The sequence below is a fragment of the Nematostella vectensis genome, chromosome 4 (genome assembly GCF_932526225.1).
Source record: "Nematostella vectensis chromosome 4, jaNemVect1.1, whole genome shotgun sequence".
In the NCBI taxonomy this organism is placed as follows: domain Eukaryota; kingdom Metazoa; phylum Cnidaria; class Anthozoa; order Actiniaria; family Edwardsiidae; genus Nematostella; species Nematostella vectensis.
This window is the reverse complement of record NC_064037.1, coordinates 13384456-13407084: the sequence shown is the minus strand read 5'-3', so window position 1 is coordinate 13407084 and position 22629 is coordinate 13384456. Positions and strand designations below refer to the sequence as shown.

The 22629-nt window shown below is 41.9% G+C and overlaps 1 protein-coding gene across 2 annotated transcripts; it reads left to right on the top strand.

Annotated features, from left to right (window-relative positions):
- Nucleotides 1–225: 225 nt before the first annotated feature.
- On the top strand, nucleotides 226–20889 carry LOC116617532. Of its 2 annotated transcripts, none has more exons than XM_032380266.2 (37): nucleotides 226–360; nucleotides 707–796; nucleotides 1000–1140; nucleotides 1461–1547; nucleotides 1623–1644; nucleotides 2196–2284; nucleotides 2555–2637; nucleotides 2870–2907; nucleotides 2974–3116; nucleotides 3216–3268; nucleotides 3507–3552; nucleotides 3618–3722; nucleotides 4093–4159; nucleotides 4780–4893; nucleotides 5254–5423; nucleotides 5772–5939; nucleotides 6179–6574; nucleotides 7271–7462; nucleotides 7825–8064; nucleotides 8135–8377; nucleotides 8453–8618; nucleotides 8837–9867; nucleotides 10075–10170; nucleotides 10400–10525; nucleotides 10849–11074; nucleotides 11516–11565; nucleotides 11698–11746; nucleotides 12899–12976; nucleotides 17140–17223; nucleotides 17356–17422; nucleotides 18097–18154; nucleotides 18356–18450; nucleotides 18770–18869; nucleotides 19504–19562; nucleotides 19678–19756; nucleotides 20252–20317; nucleotides 20387–20889. In XM_032380266.2, the coding sequence occupies exons 1-37, from the start codon at nucleotides 241–243 to the stop codon at nucleotides 20447–20449; spliced, it is 5100 nt and encodes a 1699-aa protein (XP_032236157.1). In that variant the 5' UTR covers nucleotides 226–240; the 3' UTR covers nucleotides 20450–20889. The 2 variants fall into 2 exon arrangements, with proteins under 2 accessions (XP_032236157.1, XP_032236155.1); XM_032380264.2 differs by having other exon boundaries at nucleotides 17137–17223.
- Nucleotides 20890–22629: the final 1740 nt, after the last annotated feature.

Sequence of the window (22629 nt, the reverse complement as noted above, 5' to 3'; positions counted from 1 at the left end):
AGCTCCGATATTTTATATCCCCTGCACAGGTAGCCCAAACTCTCTAGTCTATTGACAATACGGTAAACAATAACCATGTACGAAAGCAGGGCTCGTAAGTAGGGCAAATCAACTTCCTCACATTCTGGTAATAGGTGTTAGTCAATCTAACTGAATTGAAAAAAAAAACCCTTCATTTCTTGACCAAAACATCCTTTTTTTTTTATACCCGTTCTCCATATTTGGAACGGCGCACCATTTATGGAATTGAGGTCGGACTTGCGCGCGAAAAATGAAAGTGACAAGCTCGCGGGCAAGCAAAGCCTGGCACTTGACAAGAGACGCGTCGAGAGACCTCGACCACGGATAAATGTAAAAATGGTAAAAGCTCTCTTTATTATGTTAGGATACTTAAAATAATTTGCATATCATAGTAATATTTAGTATTATTTATCATTATGAGACCTCATAGTTCAAAATTCGCTTAAAACAACAATGTTCAATTAATTTTCTGGTCTGGCGTCCAAAGAGCAAGGAAACCTGGAAAGCAATATTAAACTAAAAGCATTTTATTATTATTCTCCTAGCTCAGGATATTACGTAGTTGTTTAGTACACCAATAATTCCTAACTTAATTATATTTCTTATTCCTAAACAAAATTCTTTACTTGCATCCTTATTACAAATAGGAATGCACTGTTTTGTTTTGCCCTATTCATCCATTCAGGCACGAAAGGACGAAGTCAAAAGCCTATTTTTCAGGCTTTTCGAGAATCCACATGAGAACTACCAGGATTTCGAGGAAACTCTTCGACAGGTATATCTTGTGTTTTTTTTTACTGCACTTGTCACCGTTGCCATTGTAAGTTCCGTGCAAACAACGCCGACATTGTTGGTGTACTTTTTCACCATTTTCTTTTGTTGTCAACCAAGCGTAGCAATGCTGGTTAATATGGATTGTTGACGTTGTTTGCACTGGGCTGATTTGTAAATTAATCTGTAATTCTTACTTTCTTCCAGGCCATCAATTCAAAGAAAATCTCGACGTTATCCACTATTCTGGAACCCCTAAATGATATCTTGAGTGGACAAAGTACAGTACCAGAAAATGAGGCGAAAACAGCCCTGGAACAATTCATTGAATTAGGCTTTGTGGAAAAGATAAGTACTATGTTTTTAAGTTAATTTTTTTAGTACATAGCCATATTTACATTTTTGACAGGAACTAATTTCACACCTTGGAGAATTCTGCTAGGCTCTGATATTTACTTTTTTTTTGCCTTGAAATAACCTTAAACTTACTTATGTAAAATGTGAATTGTTTTTCCGGGGTGAATTCTACCCAAATAATTTAGAAATCAACTGTGATTTGAAATGATTTTCTCAAATGTTGTTCAGTGAAAATGAAAAAAAGTTGTTTAATTTATAATTGAGACCCCCCCCTATCTTTAGTATACTAACTCTTCTCTTTCTTGAAATAATTATGGCAGGCGTTCATTGCAGTTGTCGACATACCTCCCTCTGCGGATTCCAGAAAGACCCTTTTGGCACTGTTAGAGACAATTAGTGTATGTATATATCTAACATTGTAACATTTTGTCTTTTTATTATTTCTTTACTTAAACTAGATTTGTGTTCCCCAGATCATCTCAGAAAGCTCTTTAGGTAAGTCTGGAAAAGTTCACAAAAATGTCAGGGACTAGCTTTCTCCGCAAACAGCTTCAAATTTAAAAGAAAAAAGGGAAAGGATGGTTTTCCTTTTTAGATTAGCTGAGGATGACTCCCTTTAATTACCACAGGAAGCCCAATTCAGGTTTTCTGCTTTTCCATTGAGAAGTAGGGTATAGTCAGGGACAGTATTTATGTTTTAGAAAAATAAACAATCAGATCTGCTAAGAATCGTGCTGTTCTGATTTGCCACTAGTTAGGCCAGAGCTGGGGCATGCCTCAAAATATTTCAGGGGGGAGGACACAATACACAAGCATTGAGAAAATATTTGGGGCACAGTCACGCCCCTTCTGATCATTTTCTTGAAATTTTTAAGATTTTGGGGTGGGGGGTGGCCCCCAGTGCACCACACCCTGTTACGGCCCTGTATGCTTAATGCACAACTATCAGTTAAAATCTAGTAATTGACCATTTAGGTGATTCCTACAAGAAAAATCAGTGCCTTATTAATCATTTGATTGCTATCAATATGAACTCTTCTTCATAGCTTATAAATACAAGCTGAGACCTTTCCTGCCATACTTACTGAGAGATGTTGTTGTTAACGACAGTCATCAAGTGAGGTTGAGGCTTAATGTAAGTATGTTAGGAGAAAATAACACATTCTCGCCTTATTCAGTTTGGTTATTAACGTTCTATTTGCTGTGAACATTTGTTTTCAAAACACGTGCGTTTTAATTATAATTAGAGTTTTGCCCTGGGGTTATCGGTAAGGGGTTATTTCCATGTCGACCAAATAAGGATGCTCGTCATTGGAAAATAATGGTACAAACGTTCAAAACGGTAGCCAATCAGCTAGATTGTAAAGTCTATACATTTGGTGTTGTTTCTTTGACTCCTATGCAGGCGTTGAAATTTTTGAACAGTTGGTTTGGAGAAAGTACAAGTGTACAGCAAGACAAGGACGAGCTGAAACAGGACAGGAAAATGTGAGTCATCTTGTGTTGATGTCATTTCGCATACGGTTACATGTGACCAGGTAGAAAGGTCATCTGACATATGTTCACTGTTAAACTTTTACTGTTTGTTTCTTCACATTCTTGAGGGTCAACTCTGTAGTCCAACCACACATTATCTGCTAGGAAGGGAAAAAAACTATGAATTTTGTGGCTTGTGTCTCACTTTGAACCTGATAAATGTTATCTTATTTGTTTGGGAAAGACACGAAGAAACGGGGCAGCTTCTCTCCGCATCTGGAGGTAAGTACATATTCCATCCCGAAGTAGCATTTTATTGTATTGTCAAAAGTCTTTTATCGTTCTCAGATTTTGAGCTCCAAGCGTCATTATTGGAATTGGTGTTTCGACTTTTGGAAGAGAGTGAAAGGAAGAAATGTATCTCAAATTGGTTTGAAGATGAGAACTTGCAAGATGCGTTTGGCGCCATCAATCAGGAAGAGTTCGAAGCAGTAAGATTTGTCTATTTATTTTAAGCTAAACTCTCCGCTCCTTTGCCTTGCCATATTAGCATTATGAGGTCTAACTAGGTGTTGTATTTCTATTCCCAGGGCTGCCGGAGATTTTTGAATCTGTTAAACACTAGCTCCGGGGAAAGACAAAGGTTGGTGCCAGCCTTTATTTTGGCATGACGTCATAGAATGTTCCTCTCCTACTTTTAAAAGAATGTATCAACCATTCCTTTGTACTTGTTTACATTTGGCAATATTTTCTACAAAGCTTCAGGATAATCACCAACAAATGAAGTCCGATTCTTGATTGGCGATATTAATTAAAATATATCATTTACTTGCTTGAATTAGCCGACGAAAATACTTTAATGCTACACGATTCTTTTTCAGAGTGTTCTCCTTCCCCTGTCTTAATGTGCAAATCGGGGATAAACAGGTAAGAGATTCATCAAATAGAGATTCGCGTTATTTTTTAGCTGCTTGATTAGACTCCTCTCATAGGTGCTACTTGCAAAGGACGAGAGCCTCTCCAGCCCATGGGTCGACTTTAACCTTGGCAGCAAGACGATCACGTTTTTCGTTGAAGATGAAGAAGAGAGCCCTCAGGTTGGTAAAACATATAGAAAGTACCAGTACTGTTATAGGTGGTAAATAATAAAGAGGAGCTTAATTGCTCCAAGCGCCACAGAGGGCCAAGGCGCTTATTCGGGGGAGGCGCTTATCACAAAATCCGTTTTACTTTAGAAAAAAATGTTTTTTAACAACGTAGAAGGAGTAACAATCCACCCATATATTTTTTTCATATGTTTTCATTAGAAGGGGAGGCTTGTAATCATTTTTCCACTAAGGCAAGGCGCACATTTGATAAATTACTGTAGCTTGCCTAATCATTAAAGAAGTCCGTATATTATTAGTGAACGATGTACTTTAGTTTTAACCATAACACCCGAGCGCCAAAAACTTATATATTCCATAGGGAGGCGAATCGCTATGGGAGACTGCGACCATCAAGCCGGAAGATGTATGGGACCATCGACTTGAAAGTACGTTCAGATGATGGTGGATAATACAGGGCCGTACTAGGGGGAGGAGCACTTCGGGATATGCTCCCCCAAATGTTTTCAACATTATAAGGAAATGACCAGTAGGGGTGTGGCCGTGCCCACCAATATTTTCTTAATGTTTCTGTATTGTGCCCCTCCAATATTTCGAGGCCTGCTACGGCACTGTAATGGAGTGTTTAGTCAACATTTTGAAAGAATTAGCAAACCTTAAGCGCCCCACTCAGTCGCACCTTTGTTACTGTTTCCATTCAACACTGGAAGACAGATTATATTAATAAATCTTGAAATTACTATCTTCAAGTTAATGTGTATACTTCATCTCCCAAATTCAATCGAAACAAACGACGGGATTAGATTATTTCACTTGTTTATTTGCTAGGATGACAAAATACTCTTGCGAAAAAAAGCAGTGGTCCAAAAGGATAAGGAGAATTCGTTTCGTTTCATGGAGAGCTGAGTTGATACGGGCCCATAAATCAATGATGACTTTCACATATAGAGAATGTAAGGCAAGAATGCGGCTAATGAATCTCTCTACTTTACTCACCTTGAAGACTAACCTTGCATGTTCTTTTATACGTTGTTTTGCTATTTCCCAGAGACCTCCCATCGACTTCTGCTCAGAATGAAGTTCAAGAACCCTGAATATCGACTGGCACCTAGCATTCAGCCCTGTGGAAAAGATACCCTCAACATTGCCTTTCCCCTTTCCTGTATCCGAAATTAAAGTTATACTTAACTCACTGGTTGCAAATGGCACAAAAAAACGCGGTTTGCAGAGAAATCATGGACGCGGTGACCGTAGTAAAAACCGACACTTTGACCAAATAATAATAGCCACTATACTATAATAATGGTAGTCATTACAATACTGATTTTTCTTTGTCACTTTTCTACTCGGTAAAATGCAACTAAAACAAATTGTACCGCAGCACATATATAAGATAGTGATGATGTATTGTTTCGGCTTCTAATACAGTCGTCCTTCAGGGCAAAGAAAAGACAACATCACCGTAGAACCCCCAAAAAACTGTTATACACCTATATCTTGTAACGCCTTAACGCAGTGCTAGGTGATCTGATGCTTTTTAAAAAGATTCTGGAGCGCATGAATGTGGCCCCATCCATCGTAGACAAGGGGGAGTACACCCCGTCTCCTAAGGCGTCAGTCTGTATTAATACAATACACGTGGGCAACCGACTCAGAGGCAATATGACGATTGTGCCAACGCCCACAGCAAAGGTGCGAGCGTCCTAGTCGCTTTTCTCTTCTCACTCTATAGACTTGCTTTGATAACACTTTCCAAGTGCTAGTTAGAAAACAAACAGTCACAACGTTTGATTTCGCTCGTACCACTCGACAGACTTGCACCTAATACACCTTCAAAGAGCTAGTTAGAAAAGAAATATTCACATCGTTTGATTTCGTTCGTGCGAGTCGATAGACTTGCCCTGATAACCCTTTCCCAGAGCTTTAGAAAAGAAACAGTCACAACGTTTGAATTCGTTGATGTTACATCTCTTTGGGTCTACATAAAAACACGATATAACTTTATTTTATATCTTATGTTATTCTTTGTTATCGCTGTAGCCTCCGTCAGTTCTTTTGGAAGGCGACCATGATGAGGAACAACTTTTAGTGCCCAGCACGGAAGGCGAACAACCTTCCAGCCAGCTTAGCGAAAAAGCTTCAGAGGGTGATGCCTTGCCAAGTGATCCTAAATCTATAGACAGAATCCCGCCGGAGAGTTCAACCAAGGTAAAAAACGTTCCATTTTATTTTACGTTCTCGCCCTCACAATTAATAAGAAGTGTAAACTGGCACACTGTTATCTGTGTCCTTCCTTGTTCTTCTGTCTCTGGATTGCGCCTAGTAAGTAGATCTTTACCCCCCCCCCCCCCCCCCCCCAAAAAAAAAAAAATAAATAAAAATAAAATAACGAACGGTCTAAAAATAAGCACTAGTCTTATGAAGATTTATTATTTTTTTCCTTCCAGGAATCGGAGATACCATTAGAGACCAGTCAGCCATCGGGTCGCTCCCCAGCAGTGAAAGTGGGGAACGTGATCTCTGACATGCGAACGATCGCATCTGATGACAACACCCCATCGGGTAGCGACCTGAGAAGCGAAACTGAGAAATTCCCTGAAAAAGGCCAGCCTGAGAAATCTTCTAAACATGATCAGCCTGAGAAATCCCCGAAACACGGTAGCGCAGATAATGACTCCGGTGATACCTCGGGTAAATCGCGACGTAGCAAGTACAAGACGAAAGAAAGGAAGGATAATAAAGGCGGCAGCTCTAATGGGAGCGATTCGACCTCTGGCGCTAGTTCGGGAAAAGGACGCAAGAAGCGCGCGCTCAAGTCGCCACTACCTGTAGTTGTTGTTCAGGTGGGCCTAGTACTTGCATGACCATCTGTAAAACAGGTAAAAGCCGGATCAGTTGTTACCATGATTAGATTATCATGACCGCAATTTGGATGTCTGATTGCATTTTTAATGCCTAGCCTCAAGATAATACCCCGCTTTCAAAGAAATGACCCTCTGAAGGCGTGAACTATTGATTGCTATCTACCTTATTTCAAAAAATTCGCGAACGTGAAGAACTTCAATCTCGCGAAATTTAATGGATATGGAAAAATTGATGACAGAGATTGGAGGTTCTATTGAGATATCCTAGTAAGGACATGTAACGATATCGATATTTGATCAGGAAGGACACTTTTCCTATATTGTAAGACTGACTTTTAAAAGAGACAACGTTTGAGTTTTGTTACAATATTTGGTCCCGTTTCAGTTGTTGGTTAACGCTATTTTTAACGAAAAAAAAATCTTGAGATTAAATCCCCAGCAAATATAGTTTTTCTCCTCGATCGCGAAATGTGCTGAGAAATTTTCGCGAAAATAAAGAAGAATAAGGTTATTGTCACCACTGTCGACAAGCCCACTGTTTCATGAACATCGTACGTTTATTTATCATATGAAGCAGATGCTGGATTTACAATAAGCGTACACTCTAGAACCCCTCCTCCCCCTTGACTTTAAAAACATTTCATTTCAAGTAATTGAACTGTGTATGGTTCTTAGACTCGTGGGAAGGCTTCCTCTGAAGCCAATGCTAATGATCAGCCACCGGAGAAGAAAGCGAAGAAATACCCAAGTGCATTCAACGTGGACAAAAGGATGGAAAAAAGGCGACAACAGCCGGAGCAGTCCAGCCAATCCTTGACTGAGATCAAGAAGAAGGTTTTCGGTACAAAAGGGACAGCGTTCGGAAAGGTGAGAAGAAATAACAGCAACTGATTTAAATCCGATGGCATTCGCTTGTCATGAATTGCGTTTAAGTTTTAATTAAAAGCTGTGATGTTTACTGAGTAGAGACTATCGCACTGGCATATGCAGATTATGATTTGTTTTGCCAGCTCTTAACTATGGACTCCCAGGGCCGCGCAGCAAATTTTTGAAGAGGAGGCTTCTAACTGAGTTAAATCACGATGAAGGGAGGGCGGGGGGGGGGGGGGGGTGGAGGGGCTGACCTACAAAGAATTTCTATGTAAAAGTTGATCATGTTAGGGGGCTAAAGCCCTCCGGCCCCCATCTGCACGGCCCCTGACTCTTATTTCAAACCTGGCTTCTCGTAGCGACCATCCCCGACCACGTTGGCACCGAAGCGCGCTATGGATCCACGCACAGGTACTTACAAGCAGAAAGAGGTCACTTTCGTAGCTGCGCCTTCAGCGAAGCAGAGACGTCTGTCTCAGCCGGTCTTCTCCAGCACGTCTAGCTCGCCGGATCACAACGATCTTACTTCGCCCGGCCATGATGACAATGAGAGAGAGGTGATCCAGGATTCACTCCCGATTGATAGTCCGGAGAACGAGGTGCGTTTGGCTGCTGTCCTTTATACGGAGGTAAAGGTCTATTCTGCTAATCCTTGTGTTTCTCCCGCAGATCCCAGCTCGTAGAAGATCTTCTGGCGACGCTGAGTTGTCCAGAAAAAAACACTCACATCGCATGACTAGCTCCGACTCGGAAATCCTGAAGCATAAAGCTACGGCTGCACCTAAGCCCAAGCGATTGTTCAAAAAGACGCGAAAGGATGGTCCAACTACTCGAAGTGCGTTTGTTAAGGAGAAAGTCGGTGTGTTTTCAGAATCATCATCTTCTGGCACCGACTGGCCGGGTCTGGAAAAGGTACAAACTAGCAGAGTATGATTCGGTTGATCTTTCTGGTTGATTTTTTTCTACCTTTTTTTATTCTTTATTTAGACGCCTGGACCAGTGTCTGCACTTAATCTGATTCCAGACAAGCTACTGCCAAGCAGTCACGGGAAAACTAAACGGCGCACAAGGGGCTCTTTGGGTGGAAGGAAGAAGGGTAAAAGGACTTCAATCAGCCCTGCACTTAAAGCCATCAGCGAAGAAAACACTCCTGGTAAGTGTAATGGTGAGAAAAGCTTGTAGTTTGTCTATAGCATCTGTCCGTCAATATTCTGGCGTGCCTCCTTTTTTTTTTTTTTTTACTTTTTTCTTGTTGAAACTTTTGGGGCTCATGTTCCTGCTTCTCTTGTCTTTTCTTGGTCTTGATGTTACTCATCCTTCTTGGGTCTTTTATGACTCTTTATGTCTATTCTATACTTTCTTTATTATTAGGCTCTAAAAACGGCAAGGAAGAATCCGAAATTGACGAGCCCTATGTAGCAAGTGATTCAGATGACAGTAGCGGCCTTTCCAAGCCAGGATCAAATGAAGCGCCTATCCAAGATGAAGATATTCAAAAACGGTCTTCCACGAAAGCGCAGAAGAATCGAACCCCCGATGTCACAAATTACAACAAAGGCTTCCATTGTGAGCAGACTGATAAAATCAACGACAATTTGGAAGGCATCGAAAGTTACCCCCTAAGCATAATGGAAGGGGAAGAGGTTCAGAAAGTGAGGAAAGTAAACGAAAGGGAACAAGATCAGCATGCTGGGGAGACATGTAAGCCAGTGGTATGGCAAGGAGAGTACGACCATGAGGATCAGCTTTCCTCGGGAAGAGAAGAAAAAGAAGACCCACAACCCGAAAATAAAAGTGAACATGTCGAGCAAGAAAATAGTGATAGACACAAACGGAGAAGACAACCATTACGTTGTCGGAAAAGGAATGTTTCTAAAGCTGATTCTGACAGTAATATCATAGAAGATTCATATGCCAGAGACTCCATCAAGTCCATTAATACAAAGAAAAGACAGCCCTCGCCACTTGAAAAATATGACGGTGAAGAGGAACTTTGTTCTAGTAACGACATAAGTGCAAGTAGTCGTAGATCAAAGCTGAGGGCGCTTCAAGACCACAATAAATGCTTGTCGGTGCCTCCTCTGAACCCCAAAACAGCACAAGCCTTCACAAAAGACTTCGCAGAAAGGTGTAGAGAGAAAACTCCCGACGAAGATGTTACCTATGAAGAAATAAACTCGCCTGTTTCGCCACATCAGAAGCAGAGAAGACCAAAAGCTTTAGCTAAAGCCGGCCGTGTGCGCAAAGGGAAATCACCTCTAGAATTTTATACAGAAGAGGATCTATCTCCTATACAATACCATAACGAGGGGAAAAATACATCACAAAGTAGGAGTTCCACACCAGTCGAGTCGGAAATTGAGGAAACCACCGAGATGTTGGAGCTACGAAAGCTTTGTGAGGTAAATAAGACGTCTGCTCTCGCTTCTATTGTCTTAATGATAATCTATTCATCTAGTTCTTCTCTGGAGTAATCAAAGGGAATACCAGCAGCAGTTAGTAAACGAAGCATTTTTCAATGATTATGGAGTGATGAGATAGAAAAATATATGTGCAAAAAGAGGTTTGATATTTCAGCCATCAATTAGAGGTACTTACATTATTTTCAGGATATCACAACTCTGCCTTCGATGACGCCCAAAACGCCAATTGGAACTACAGACCCCTCCCGTACTTGTAACCAAGAGAGCGGACACCTTTCGCGGGTATAGTTGTGTGACTGAAATAAAGAATAAAGAAGGCTTCTCTAAAAAAAACTTCAAAATCTTTGTATAATTCTTTCATTGAAAGTTCTACAACTGTGAAATTTGATGCTGCGCTCACACGAAATGTTTACCATGAACTTGTTCCGAACTTTTAAAACGATAATTTGTGGACGCAGCATTTTTGTAACCTAATAATTATTATTGTTACGATCTTGTTTGATCCACCTAGGCCCAGAGACAGCAACGCAGGCGCGTTACTTCCCCAAGCAGAAGCCAGTATGATCAAGACGAAGATCACGATGAGCTAAGAGATGGGACAAATGCGTCACACGGCTTTTGGTCAACCATGAAAATGGTATTAAGGCGTATAAAAAATGGTTGTCATGACCCTTACCTTAGAAATATAATAGCAGTAACATTGAGGATAATAATGTCATAATAATATAGGATGTCGAATACCTTTCTCGTGGTTGGGCACTACAACATGCTTTATCAAAAATGTTTCTGTTATCTATTGATATGCATTTGCTAGCATTTCAACCACTGTCTAACTGACTCTAATTGCCGATTTTAATGCAAAATTGTGCTAAAAGAACTTTTCGGTAACCCTGTAATGAAGCTGTCACAGCCGCTAATTTGCAACAAATAACAGTATCATGTCCTTATATTTGCGTTTAGAGTGAGAGACTTAGGCGTGCAAGTGATGACACATGTGATGAGATGAGAAGATCGCGGCTGGAAGACTCCGGTATTGGAATGACTCCTGGGTCGGCACAAAAAAGCACAGGCCTTCAAGAAAAGCGCTCAGGGAAGAGTAAGAGTAAAATACGCCGTACAGGGGAGCTTCAAGTAACAGCCTTCCGCAAGACACCTATCACACCCGGGACATCGGCCATCATGAAGAGTGAGTATACATATCCTTTTACAATGGTTATTTTGTTAAAACTAGCAATTTACAGTACTTTCTAAGGGGGATCCATGGATACTTCAGAAGGTGATCCCCCAGACTTGAGTGACAATGTTGTTGTTGCTTTTTTTATCTTCGAAACTCGACAATTTTCAAAATACTACTTTCGTTGCATTAGTAAATCTTTAGCTGATTGAAATTCGCCGTGGTTCAAGTGGATTTTTTTAGTTTCCCCTGAATTATATCACGTACTTTAGATAAGACTTTGTCTGGGATGTCCAAAAAGCACTTTGTCTGTTCAGTCAACCAGTAGTATATTATTTCGTATACTGTCTAGCTCAAACATAGTTGCCAATCCGACTCTGAACACACTTAACGGATAATTTTTAACAATGTCCTATTGTTTTTCCTAATCATTTTGGCGTGGCATGTTCCCAGGAATCGACGAAGAATACGAGGAGGCGAGTGAAGACGACCAAGAAGAGCAAGTAATGATAGCGATGGACTAGCTTATACTAATAGACATATACTAATAGACATTATCTTAAAGTACATTTAAAGATAGGTCAGTCTATTTTTATTTGATTTAATTCGAGGTATTTACTATCTGTGTTCCACAGAATACCAAAGGTGGACACAAAAAGAGATTCTTTGATTGGACATCGTCAGGTTTGTAATAGTGTTCTTGTGATTGTCAACGTGTCGTGATGTTTAGCATTTGTATATTTGTATGTCTTGTATCTCCTTGAGAGCTTGTCTATCACCTCTAAGTGTTTCATGTATGCATTATCTTGAAGTGCATCACATGAACATCGCCCTGTATTGCGTGTTTATTAACCCTGTGTATAGCGCTGTATCACGTGTTTTCTATCTCTAAGAGTATAACGTGTCCACCATCTCTAAATGTATCACGTGTCCGTCACCTCTAAATGTTTCACGTGTCTCTTACCACTAAGTGTATTACGTGTCCACCATCTCTAAATGTATCACGTGTCTCTTACCACTAAGTGCATCACATGTCCACCATCTCTAAATGTATTACGTGTCCACCATCTCTAAATGTTTCACGTGTCTCTTACCACTAAGTGTATCACGTGTCCACCATCTCTAAATGTATCACGTCTCTTACCTCTAAATGTATCAGTGTACACAACCTCTAAATGTATCACGTGTCTCTTACCACTAAGTGTATCACGTGTCCACAACCTCTGACTGTATCACGTGTCCCTTACCACTAAGTGTATCACGTGTCCATAACCTCTAAATGTATCACCTGTCTCTTACCACTAAATGTACACAACCTCTAAATGTATCACGTGTCTCTTACCACTAAGTGCATCACATGTCCACCATCTTTAAATGTATCGAGTGTCTCTTACGACTTAGTGCATCACATGTCAACCATCTCTTAATGTATCACATGTCTCTTACCACTAAGTGCATCACATGTCCACCATCTCTAAATGTATCACGTGTCTCTTACCACTAAGTGCATCACATGTCCGCCATCTCTAAATGTATCACGTGTCTCTTACCACTAAGTGCATCACATATCCGCCATCTCTAAATGTATCAAGTGTCTCTTACGACTTAGTGCATCACATGTCCACAACCTCTAAATGTATCACGTGTCTCTTACCACTAAGTGCATCACATGTCCACCATCTCTAAATGTATCACGTGTCCACCATCTCTAAATGTTTCACGTGTCCATCACCTCTAAATTTATCACGTGTCTCTTACCACTAAGTGCATCACATGTCCACCATCTCTAGATGTATAACTTGACCATCACGTCTAAATGCATCCCGTATCGTCTAGGTCCTTCTCGTAAAGAGACCACATTGCATAGAGGTGACGAGGAGGAAGATGATGTGGATGAAACAATTGTAGTAGAAGGTATGCCTCTAAACTGAGGCTTTAATCAACATAAATCTACAGCTTGTAAAACTAAACCGAAAACTAAACAAGATGGCTGCCCCCTGAGATTCTATGGGGTAAAACCGCTGTACAACAATAAACATAACACAGGCAGCCCAACACGTAATGTTCAAGGTTCTTAACATACATAAATACTACATTCACCCCTCTGTTAGAGGTTAAGTCTGAGCACGGGGGCATTCAATGTTCAAGGTTCTTAACGTAACATAAATACTACATTCACCCCTCGGTTAGAGGTTAAGTCTGTCCACTGGACGTCGGGTCCTCTCCGAACGTCGCAAGGGAGGCTGCCCATCAAGGCCTGTACTGACCTGTGGCACTTCTTCGCCCACACCTATCTCCACTTCTATCTCCGAGGAAGGTGGGGAACTACCAGTAGCAGGGTGATGCTCACCTGGAACGGTAGGCTTAACTTGAGGGAGTGGGTACATTGTTGGTACTTCACCTTTGGGGGCAAGATGCTTGGTAGAGACTGTTGTTTCTCGGCCGTCTGGATAGCGCACATGGGCGTAGTGAGGATTCGCCTGAAGCAATTCCACCTCATCAACTAACGGATCTGTCTTGCTTGCACGGACGTGACGCTTGAGTAGGACCGGTCCAGGCTCACTCATCCATGTTGGGATGGAAGATCCGGAAGAGGATCGCCTGGGAAAACCGAAGAATCGCTCATGGGGTGTCTCATTGGTAGCCGTGCACAACAGAGAACGAATGGAGTGTAGAACATCAGGGAGGACTTCTTGCCAGCGCTTTACTGGCAGATTCTTAGACTTCAGGGATGCTGAAATTGCCTTCCATACCACTCCATTATACCTCTCCACTTGCCCATTGCCTTCGGGATTGTAAGCAGTTGTCCTGCTTGTGGCTACCCCTTTTTCATTCAGGAAGTCTCGCAGTTCCTGGCTGATCAAGGAGGAGCCCCTGTCCGAATGTACATAGGCTGGCATACCGAACATCGTAAACAAGGAGGTAAGACACTTGATCACTGTTGGTGTAGACACATCAGGACAAGGGAAGACAAAAGGGAATCTTGAATATTCATCAACCACATTGAGGAAGAACTTGTTGCCATTGTTACTTGGCAAGGGGCCCTTGAAATCAATGTTTATCCTCTCGAAAGGTTTAGTAGCCTTAATGAGAGGAACTTTGGGAGGTTGATGAAACTGTGGTTTGCATTCACAACAAACTGGACACTTACTTGTCATGCTCTTGATCTCCTCAAGGGAATAAGGGAGGTTCTTGGTGCGTACGAAGTGGTTGAGTCGGGTGACCCCTGGATGACAGAGTGACTCGTGGAGCTGGTAGAGGGGATCTTCACTCAACGTGGCGCAAGTAGCTCTGGACAGAGTGTCGGGTGGAATGTTCTCTTTACCAGGACGGTAAATGATATCGAAACTATAGCAGGAGAGTTCGATCTTCCACCGCATGATCTTATCATTCTTGATCTTCCCTTTGTGGCACTGGTCAAACATGTAAGATACTGATTTCTGGTCTGTTTTAAGAGTGAAGTGCCTCCCTGTTAGGAAGTGCCTCCAGTGTCGGACAGCTTCTACAATCGCTTGTGCCTCTTTCTCAACTGAGGCGTGCTTGAGCTCGCTGCCCTGTAAGGCTCTTGAGAAGAATGCAACTGGCCTCCCATTTTGGCTGAGAGTGGCAGCTAATGCCACCTCTGAAGCATCCGTCTCAACTTCAAATGGAATGCTTTCATCGATTGCACTAACAAAAGCTTCCTCCACCGTCTTCTTGATACTCTCAAAGGCCGCGACAGCGGGCTCGGGTAATGGAAAAACCTTGCAGGAGGTTATTGGCTTGATTCGATCCGAGTATGCGGGTATCCATTGTGAGTAGTAGGAAAACAATCCGAGGCATCTGTTCAGAGACTTTGAGTCACTTGGAACGGGTAGCTCTCGCAAAGGGCGTAGACGTTCTGGGTCTGGACTGATATTCCCTTCCTCAACCACATATCCGAGGATAGGAAGACGCCTGGTGGAGAAGATGCTCTTGTCGTTGTTATAGCAGATGTTCTTGTGCTTAGCAGCTTCAAGGAAACTCTGAAGGTTGGAATCATGCTCTTCTTGGTCTTTCTCACAGATTGTGATGTTGTCGAGATAAGGGAAGACCGCTTTGAGATTGTTCTCTTCCACAAACTTAGTCATCTCTCTCTGGAAGCAGGCCACCCCGTTGGTGACGCCGAATGGGAGTCGGCTAAACTGATACAGGTTACCTCTAGCTTCGAATGCTGTGTACGGTTTATCCTCATCTTTGAGAGGGATCTGATGATAAGCACTGCGTAGATCTATAGTGCTGAAGACTTTGTACTGGGCGATCTGGTTAACCAAGTCGGTTATTCGTGGTAATGGGAATGCGTCGAGGAGGGTAAACCTGTTGATGGTCTGTGAGTAATCAATTACTAGCCTCTTCTTGTGATTCTCATCCTTGGTTACTACAACTTGTGCTCGCCATGGAGAGCGACTGGGCTCAATGATTCCTTCATTAAGCAGCCTCTTAACTTCTTCATCAATGAACGTGGAATCTTCTTGGCTGTAGCGGCGTGACTTTGTGGCAATAGGATGACAGTCTGCTGTCAGGTTTTCAAATGGCTCAGGCGGGTCTACATTCAGAGTGCTGAAGCTACAGACGGAGAGGGGCGGTTCGGAGCCCTTGTACTGGAAGATGACACTTTCGTGCTTTGACTGAAAGTCTACTCCTAATATGAGGTCTGCACATAGCCCAGGGAGTACAGAAAACTTGAGGCCTTCATATCTCCGTCCTTGGTAGGTAAGATCAACTGTGCAAGTACCACTAACCTTGATGGCGCCTGTCGAGGAGGTTGCCATGGATACGGTACTAGATGAGGGCTGGACTGTCAGACTTGCTAGCTCTACTAGACTGGGATGGATATAGCTTTCACTACTCCCACTGTCAAACAGGGCCTTGACTTGCAATCCTTGGATATTGACGACACCACATGATTTAGAGAGGGATTTTGGTGGGTTAGCTGTCAATGTGGCGAGTATCGGGGACCAAGTTGCTGCCGAAACTCTTTCTTTTGGAACCGCCTTTCCTTTACAAACTTTAGCAAAATGGCCTTTCTTTTGACACTTGTTGCAAATAGCCTCCAGGGCAGGACACTTCGGTCGAGGGTGTTTCTTGTTTCCACAGAAAAAGCAAGTAGCTTTATCAGGTTTCATTGTAGCTACAGTAGACTCGTCAGGCTGTTCTGCTGACAATGAGGTGCTGTTACAAGGTAGTGCTGCATTTATAGGTATCTGTGGTGCTCCATATGATTCTGAACTCCTCATAGCTGACTCCAGAGCTCGAGCCTGGTCAAACATGGTCTTTAGATCAAGTGTTTTGTTCTCCAACAATCGTTGCCTGATTGTGTTGGATTGCAGACCTGTAATAAACGCATCCCGTATGCTCTCTTCGCTGTACTGCGCTGCGGTTACACTCTTAAAATCACAGTCCTTACTCAGTGTTTTCAGAGCTTGCAAGTACTCATCTAAGCTTTCCGATGGTTGCTGGCGTCTCGTTGCAAGTAGATGGCGAGCGAAGATCTCATTCCGTGGTCTAACATAAAGGGCTTGTAGCGCCTCAATTGCTGCATCGTATTCCGTACAATCTTCGATGTGTTGGAAGAGTGTTGGAGAAACAAAGTTAGTTAAAACGGTCAACTTGTCCAGGCCCGTCTGAGGTAGAACTTGTACGAAATTCTCGAAGGTCCTTTTCCAATGGAGCCATTCCTTCTGGGCCGTGCTGCTATTTGGATCGGTTTCTAGGCGTTCAGGACGCAGTACTTTATCCATGGGACTTCAGAAAATATGTTGATTAAATTGTAGTAGAAGGTATGCCTCTAAACTGAGGCTTTAATCAACATAAATCTACAGCTTGTAAAACTAAACCGAAAACTAAACAAGATGGCTGCCCCCTGAGATTCTATGGGGTAAAACCGCTGTACAACAATAAACATAACACAGGCAGCCCAACACGTAATGTTCAAGGTTCTTAACATACATAAATACTACATTCACCCCTCTGTTAGAGGTTAAGTCTGAGCACGGGGGCATTCAATGTTCAAGGTTCTTAACGTAACATAAATACTACAACAATTGATTATCAAGCAGAACAGAAGCGAGTCAAGGCACCAAGTACGACATCGCATAATCCGCATATCAAGCCGAGAACGTTGTTCCCAGAACGTTCCAAAGGTAATACTTGAGAGGGACACATTCAAAACATCGTACTTAAATAATTCGTACAGAATAAAAGCTCAGGAAATTGTGATATTTTCTCTATTCACCTCACAACTATATGTTTTCTTATACTTATATATTCAACAGCTGTCAGTCGAGAACAGTATGAAGATGAGCCAGGCTATGAATCTGGACCAGAAGAGGAAACTGTTAGGTAAACTAGTTAGGCATTTAGCCTACACTTGTGCAACAGATTATTGGTTTTGCATGGTGATAGTGGTTCGGGTGGTTGCCTTGAATATTGTGGTGTCTCGGGATGGTGGTAAAAATGATGGTGGTGATAGTTGGTGATGGTGGTGGTGATGATGGGTGGTTGTGGTGATGATGGAAGGTCATGATGATAAATAGTGATGATGGGTGGTGATAATGGTGGTGATTGTGGTGATGATGATGGTAGATAGTGATGATGGGTGGTGAAGATGATGGGTGGTGATGATGGTAGATAGTGATGATGGGTGGTGATGATGGGTGGTGATGATGGTAGGTGATAATGGGTGGTGGTGATGATGGGTAGTGATGATGATGGATAGTGATGATGGGTGGTGATGATGGTGGTGGGTGATGGTGGCGGTGATAATGATGGGTGGTGATGATGATTGATGGTGGTGATGTTGGGTGATGGTAGTCGTGGTGGTGATGGTGAAAGTGATGGATAATGATGATGGATGGTGATAATGATGGTGGTGACGATGATGGTGGTGATGATGATGGGTGGTGATGACGACGCCAGGGGCTACGATGATGACGACGATAATGATGATAGCGATGATGTTGATGGTAAAATTTATGGCGATGGTGATGATGAGGCTGTTTCATGTTCATTCCTAGACTCGAGATGAACAGTATGTTCTCTGGACTTTCGGGAACCATTGTTAAAGCAATGCAAGTAAGTGGGCTTGTTCACACGCAAATAAATAACAGTTAGATCTTCGAAGTAGCTAGATCGGTAGCAACTCTAGTCGCTCGTGTTCGTTTAAGAAAAAAACATATGAAGGGCTGTGCGCAAGGCTTAGTCGCGTTAATCCAGTGCAATCCTTTTCTTATATATTGTCATCTCATTAATGTATTTTATTTCTTCTTATTAAAGCGTAAGCGGCAAAACATGAAGCGTTTTTCGGAGCAGACCCTCAAAAGAGCGATGGACACCATCAACAGATATTGGGAGAGAGACCAGTGTCGTAGGTATGATACTTAGAAGAGAGACAATTGAATTGAGATTGACAATTGAGAGGCAGTTGAAGAAAACTCTTTTTAGGGGAGGGGGGGAAACCCTCAGAGTTTTTTTCTTTTTATTTGCTTCCGGGGCAGACGCTATTTTTTTCCCCAAATGTAGAGTACAAATACCGTTTGCTTGCTAGCTCCTAGATCACAAGGCATCAAAATAGTGATAACACCAAACGATTAGATACTATCTTGATAACATTGCAGCAGAAGTCATTATTCGCTTTTCTTAGAATCGGTCATCACACATCACCTAGGGCTTCATGTTTGTTTTTGTTAGGGACAAGCTTGTGAAAGACTTCAGGCATGATTTTGAGAATGAAATCACAGGGCTCGAACGCGAGTTAGAGAAGAACCACAAGGCTGAAGAGCAGTTCTTGGTACGTTCTTGATTTTATTTTTAAGGTGTTAGTCGTTCTTGCGCCTTGAGTACTACGGTGTGCCATTCCTAGACACACTTGGTGTTAGTGGTGATCATTTAGTAGTGCAATAAATAGTCACCATTCATTTTTTTCACACAAACTGTTATGTGGCTCAGAATTAAAAAAAGAAACCTGAGTCCGGAAAGCTGTCCAGATGCCTTGATTATGCATCAAAAATTTAAGTAATTACAACGACGTTTTTTTTTCTTTCGCTACCAGAAAATTTTCAGTCGTATTTTCCCTACTCGTTTAGAATAAAAATAAGTAGGCATTTTCTTTTAGAGTACGACACGCGCTACCGTGGCCACCAATGCAAAAGTTAGCCACAATTAGAATGCGAGAATCAGTGATGCTCGACACAAACGTCAAAACTACGATGATTCCGTCATGCTGCCTCGCAGGTCGGCTAGCGAAGGTTTTGCCAATCAGTTTAGCACTTTTCTCGCATCTTCGTGGCTTACTTCACAAAACTGTCAAGGTAGCCATGGTCAAGAGCGTTTCTCACTGTCAGGAAAACGAAAACTAAATCCGATTCATGAAAGGGAGCACCAAAACATTGTAATGGATACTGATATCTAAACTTCGTGAACAGGTGAGACTTGAGAAACACGCCAAGTTACTAAGTTCTCAGAGAATTATCCAAGAAAACAAGTAAGTATTAGAAGCTTGCTACTATTCTCCTTTCAATCACGTGTCGTGCTCGAAAACCCAGTGCACCAAGCATGTCAAGGTCGGAGCATACTCAGCATGTTCTTTTTCTTATCAGAATTAAAGACCTTCAGAAGATGTGCACTGTATTTGAGAAGGAGATGGTTAGAGAATCACAGAGCCACAAGGCTCAACAGGTGAAATAGTAGTGCATTCCAGTTGATCTCGTTTGCAAGTTAATAATGTAATGATTCTTTGCAGGTTAATCTCGTTTGGGGAGACCATTAAATACCCTGAGGGATATGGGACACCTGAAAATTTTAGAGCCCCCCTTCAGTGTATTTTTTCTTCCCTCCCCCTCAGGGTATTTGATGAACATTCCCTTATAAAAACACATTTTATTTATTGCTAGCCATCTCGTCTATTTTTAATTTTATCTTTTAGTCCATCTTTTTTAATTCCGTTTTTTTTTGGGGGGGAAATGCATCTTGTTCATTCCATTCCATTTTTTTTAATTTTGCAATTGCAACTCATTCCTTAAAAGTAATTTTTGCTAACAGCCATCGCCTCTCATTCACTGAAAGATCTCGTTTATCACAATGTCATTTCTAGCAGAAAAATTCTGTAATAATCTCTTAATGATTAATTCAACCAATAATTTATTCATTATCTAACCGTTGATATCTCTATAGGTTTCGTTTAGAGATGAGCTTAAAGCCAACATCTTTGAGTTACAGAAAAGTTTTTTACTTGAGATGGTAAGATGATGCGTTATCTCTAACATCCCATATCCGTTTTAATACGATTATTTTTTTTTACCCTTGCAGCAAAATCAAGACCGCACTAATATGAGACGCTCCCTCGAAACCACTTTCAATTCACTGCTATAAGACAACATAATGCCTTGTATATTGGCCGTTCTTTTTATGTGTGGTTCCAAAATGTAAATACATGCAAAAGAAGATGAAGATGATATGCATCTATTTGCATTTGGAATGGTACATTTAAAGAACGGTGTCTACACCAGGCCATTACACTGTCTTCTTCACTAATTGAGGTACAATGCTTGGTCATTTACTAGAGTTTTATGCTGGTGTGCACATAGCACGGAACAATTAGTCTAACATGAATGTCCATGGTCTCTTTACCATGTAACTATTTATCTACTTCATCTATTTATACAACTGTTAGTTTATCAACGAAACGATTGATATGCTTCCATGTACAATTCCACTGATTGTGTTAATTTCACACTGGGTTGTATTTTAAAATAATCGTATTGTTTACACTCTACTTTTAAAATAAAGTTTGAGAAAATAACCGATTGAAATTTTTATGCCTCATTTTTATCATAACCTCCAATCTATGCATTAACAAAATTAAGTTGCAGTGCAACAAATTATCATTAAATTTCCAAAAAGTATATAAAAGTGTGATCTGAATAACATGCTTACAGGGCAACAAGTAAAACCGTGGACACCTATAAAATACACATGTTGCAAAAAAAGGTTGTCACTGGGTAAAGGCAAATGGCGATTGGCAGATAGCAGTTCTATGATCAAAGCAGACCTGGTCAGGGCCGAAGCAGGGAAGGGGCACTGGGTGCACGTGCTCCACCCCCCCCCCCCCCCCCAAAAAAAAATATATATTAAAAAAAGATTATAAGGAAATGACCAGTAAGGGCGTGGTCATGCCCCAAAATATTTTCTTAATGTTTCTGTATTGTCCCCCCCCTAATATTTCGAGGTCTGCTATGCCACTGCCTGCTGCAACTCTGCTACATCATGCTACAGCTCTTTTGAGGAGAGCAAGAGGGTCAGTACAACTCTGCTACATCATGCTACAGCTCTTTTGAGGAGAGCAAGAGGGTCAGTACAACTCTGCTACATCATGCTACAGCTCTTTTGAGGAGAGCAAGAGGGTCAGTACAACTCTGCTACATCATGCTACAGCTTTTTTGAGGAGAGCAAGAGGGTCAGTACAACTCTGCTACATCATGCTACAGCTCTTTTGAGGAGAGCAAGAGGGTCAGTACAACACTGCTACATCATGCTACAGCTCTTTTGAGGAGAGCAAGAGGGTCAGTACAACTCTGCTACATCATGCTACAGCTCTTTTGAGGAGAGCAAGAGGGTCAGTACAACTCTGCTACATCATGCTACAGCTTTTTTGAGGAGAGCAAGAGGGTCAGTACAACTCTGCTACATCATGCTACAGCTCTTTTGAGGAGAGCAAGAGGGTCAGTACAACTCTGCTACATCATGCTACAGCTCTTTTGAGGAGAGCAAGAGGGTCAGTACAACACTGCTACATCATGCTACAGCTTTTTTGAGGAGAGCAAGAGGGTCAGTACAACTCTGCTACATCATGCTACAGCTTTTTTGAGGAGAGCAAGAGGGTCAGTACAACTCTGCTACATCATGCTACAGCTTTTTTGAGGAGAGCAAGAGGGTCAGTACAACTCTGCTACATCATGCTACAGCTCTTTTGAGGAGAGCAAGAGGGTCAGCACAACACTGCTACATCATGCTACAGCTCTTTTGAGGAGAGCAAGAGGGTCAGCACAACTCTGCTACATCATGCTACAGCTCTTTTGAGGAGAGCAAGAGGGTCAGTACAACACTGCTACATCATGCTACAGTTCTTTTGAGGAGAGCAAGGGGGTCAGTACAACTCTGCTACATCATGCTACAGCACTTTTGAGGAGAGCAAGAGGGTCAGTACAACACTGCTACATCATGCTACAGCTCTTTTGAGGAGAGCAAGAGGGTCAGTACAACACTGCTACATCATGCTACAGCTCTTTTGAGGAGAGCAAGAGGGTCAGTACAACTCTGCTACATCATGCTACAGCTCTTTTGAGGAGAGCAAGAGGGTCAGTACAACTCTGCTACATCATGCTACAGCTCTTTTGAGGAGAGCAAGAGGGTCAGTACAACTCTGCTACATCATGCTACAGCTCTTTTGAGGAGAGCAAGAGGGTCAGTACAACTCTGCTACATCATGCTACAGCCCTTTTGAGGAGAGCAAGAGGGTCAGTACGCAGCTCTTACAAGCTGCAATTTGATTG

Coding starts and splice junctions, on each gene's coding strand:
- LOC116617532 (XM_032380264.2), top strand. CDS start 241: ATGGAATTGAGGTCGGACTTGCGCGCGAAAAATGAAAGTGACAAGCTC. Junction 11,747..12,898: donor CTTTGATTGGACATCGTCAG/GTTTGTAATAGT, acceptor CGTATCGTCTAG/GTCCTTCTCGTAAAGAGACC. Junction 18,870..19,503: donor AGGCTGAAGAGCAGTTCTTG/GTACGTTCTTGA, acceptor CTTCGTGAACAG/GTGAGACTTGAGAAACACGC.